This window comes from Otolemur garnettii, unplaced genomic scaffold (genome assembly GCF_000181295.1).
Source record: "Otolemur garnettii isolate 467f Iridium unplaced genomic scaffold, OtoGar3 scaffold00092, whole genome shotgun sequence".
Taxonomy (NCBI): Eukaryota; Metazoa; Chordata; class Mammalia; order Primates; family Galagidae; genus Otolemur; species Otolemur garnettii.
Window position 1 is genome coordinate 6,751,875 of NW_003852487.1, and position 2,407 is coordinate 6,754,281.

Sequence of the window (2,407 nt, forward strand, 5' to 3'; positions counted from 1 at the left end):
CACGCGCCGCGCGACCTTTTCCCCTCCAACTCCCTGTTCTTCTGAGACCATCCCGAAGCTCCAAGCGTCTCCCCAGCGTGCCGCGATCCGGTGCCCATGCCCCGAGCCCTCCCCACCCCCTCTCCGAGACCTCAGTAACGACTTCCTGCCTCCGGTAGTCCCAGGCCACCCGCCCCTTCCGCGCCTCCACCTCCGTATCCTCGGGGTGGCCGCGACTCCGCAGGCGTCGGGGGTCTCACCGGCTGGGAGCAGACTGGGGCCGGGTGGTCCAGGAGCCGCAGGGAGGCGTGGCCCGGGGCCAGCGCGGCCAGGAGCAGGAGCAGCGGCCCTAGTGGGGGCCCCGGAACGACGAGTGGTCCGCGGCGCAGAGCCCTCATGGCCCCGGCGCTGTCGCGGAGGGCTCGCGGCCCGGGCTGGGGGCACGGCGAGTGAACGCCCCAAGGCTTTCCCTTTCCTGGCAAAGCCGGGGTACTCGCTACTCAGCCGGCTTCCGGCTTCCAGCCCTGGCACAGGGGCGGGCCGGGCCGAGGGGCGGGGTGGGCTGGGGACTGCCCTCCTCCGGGCCCGCCTCCGCCCGGGCGTCCCAGGTACGCGCGCCTCCCTACGCGCCTCGGCCGGCTCCGGCGCAGCGAGTCCCCTCCGGCCGCACCCGGGGCGACCTGTCCGCCCGCCCTCGCGCCGCCTTTCTGCCCCTTGGCTCGCGCCACTCTTGAGACTTTTCTTTCCCTTCTTGGTCATTTGACATCGGGCCCACACCTCGGGACTCAGGAGGCCCGTTTTCTTTGTCCCTGTCCTTTCCATCCTCCCCGCCCCTTCCCTCGGCTTGCTAGCTCGGCTCCTGTGGCTTTCGTTTCTTCTTCTCCGGGGTCCGGGAGAGGAGGAAAGAGCCTGGCCTTAATCCCACTCGGTGTCCCCACCGCGCCCAAGAGCGCCGCGTCCCAAGACCTCACTGCACGTCCGCCGCTGACCGCCTCTCCTAAGTCTCCAGTCCAGACAACTCACCCTCTGGGACGTGGGCAGACTTCATCATCTCCTCTCCATCCCAAGTCCGGCACTCGTCTGCCCCCGCCCACGTTCCTGACACTCTCCTGGCCAGCACCCGGGTTTCCAACCTCGTCCTCCCCTGTTTCATTCTCGCGGTTCCTGCCACACTTGCCTTTCAACCACTGCACGTTTTGTCTGCCTCCTCCCTTCCTGCATCCTCCACCATCCGCATTTCTGCCCTATCATGTTTGCCTCTGCCTGGCCTTTGACACTCACATAGCTTTTCCCAGTATTTCAACCTGCCTGGATAGGCGCTCCCTGGCCTGGGGCAGTGGGTTTTCTCACTGTCCACAACACTCACTGGCCTTTGCCTGCTGCTGCTGACCCTAGGCCACTAGCTGTGAGCCACACTGCCTGGCAGGACCCAGCCACATTAGACCTCAAGTTCACTCGGTGGTCTTCAAATATCTTTGCTTGTGTGCTGGTAAAGTAATTATGGGAAACTTGGCTTCCTTTCATACATTTTTGAGATGGCATCTAAAATTTTCATCCTAAGTTTAAATGAATGTGGTGGACATAAGCATTCTGTAAAAATGGACATCTGTGGTAGGCAGCTTCTGAGGTGGCACCTGGCAGCCTGGCCCCATGGCCTAGTACTCACGAACTTCTCTGTCCTTCCCTGTGTGGGGTGGGCTTAGAGACTTGGTTCCAACAATGGAAGTATGAATAGAAGAAGGCAAAAACAACAGGGTGTCAGTTAAAACCAAGACTCCTGTCCTGTTCAATCTCTCTAGCTCCCAGCTTGGGGGAAGCCAGGCTGTGAGCTGCTCTGGGGGTGGGAGGGCCTCTGCCTTTAGCTGGTGAGAAATTGAGATCCTTGGTTCATCATTACAATTATTTCCATACAATAGATCAGAGGTCTGTCCTGGAAGGTGACCTTGCTGTTCTGTTGCAATTTAGGATCTCTGACTATAACTAGAATCTGTAAAACAGCTCAGGCCCAAATTTTGGATTGAGTAGTTCCAGCCAAATTGAGACAGTAATCCTGATCTCTTTAGTGTGGTAAATGTAGCAAAATGCTGTAGGGTCTGGAAACCAGCACACAGATAAGAAAAACACATACCAAATCCATGACATTACTACTTTGTGCGAGGTCTTGAAATTATGGTAATCTGTACATATTATTTGTTTTTTAAGGCATTTGAAATATTTAGGAGAATGTATGGCATATTACATTTAAGATATTAATTCAAAACACTAAATATCAATTTGATACTTGTCTTATGACCTATTTTGAAACATGAAAAGTTGAATGATGATAGATAATTTAAAACAGATAATTACAGATAATTTAAAACATGTAATTGAAAATTTTCAAATAATTTTGTTTATGGAATTCTTTTCCTCTCTTTCTTCTCCTTTC

At 55.3% G+C, this 2,407-nt stretch overlaps 1 protein-coding gene across 3 annotated transcripts in view; it reads right to left on the reverse strand.

The window, feature by feature from the left end:
- The window catches only part of IL17RA (interleukin 17 receptor A), a 27,338-nt gene extending 26,315 nt beyond the window's left edge, over window positions 1–1,023 (reverse strand). For 2 of the 3 annotated variants that reach the window (XM_023516554.1, XM_012808675.2), the window contains exon 1: window positions 240–486. In XM_023516554.1, coding sequence (XP_023372322.1) covers window positions 240–377 — 138 coding nt within the window. In that variant the 5' untranslated portion in view covers window positions 378–486. Of the gene's footprint in view, window positions 1–239; window positions 487–1,002 lie in introns of those variants that run through there. The other variant, XM_023516555.1, reaches the window with a different exon arrangement.
- Window positions 1,024–2,407: the final 1,384 nt, after the last annotated feature.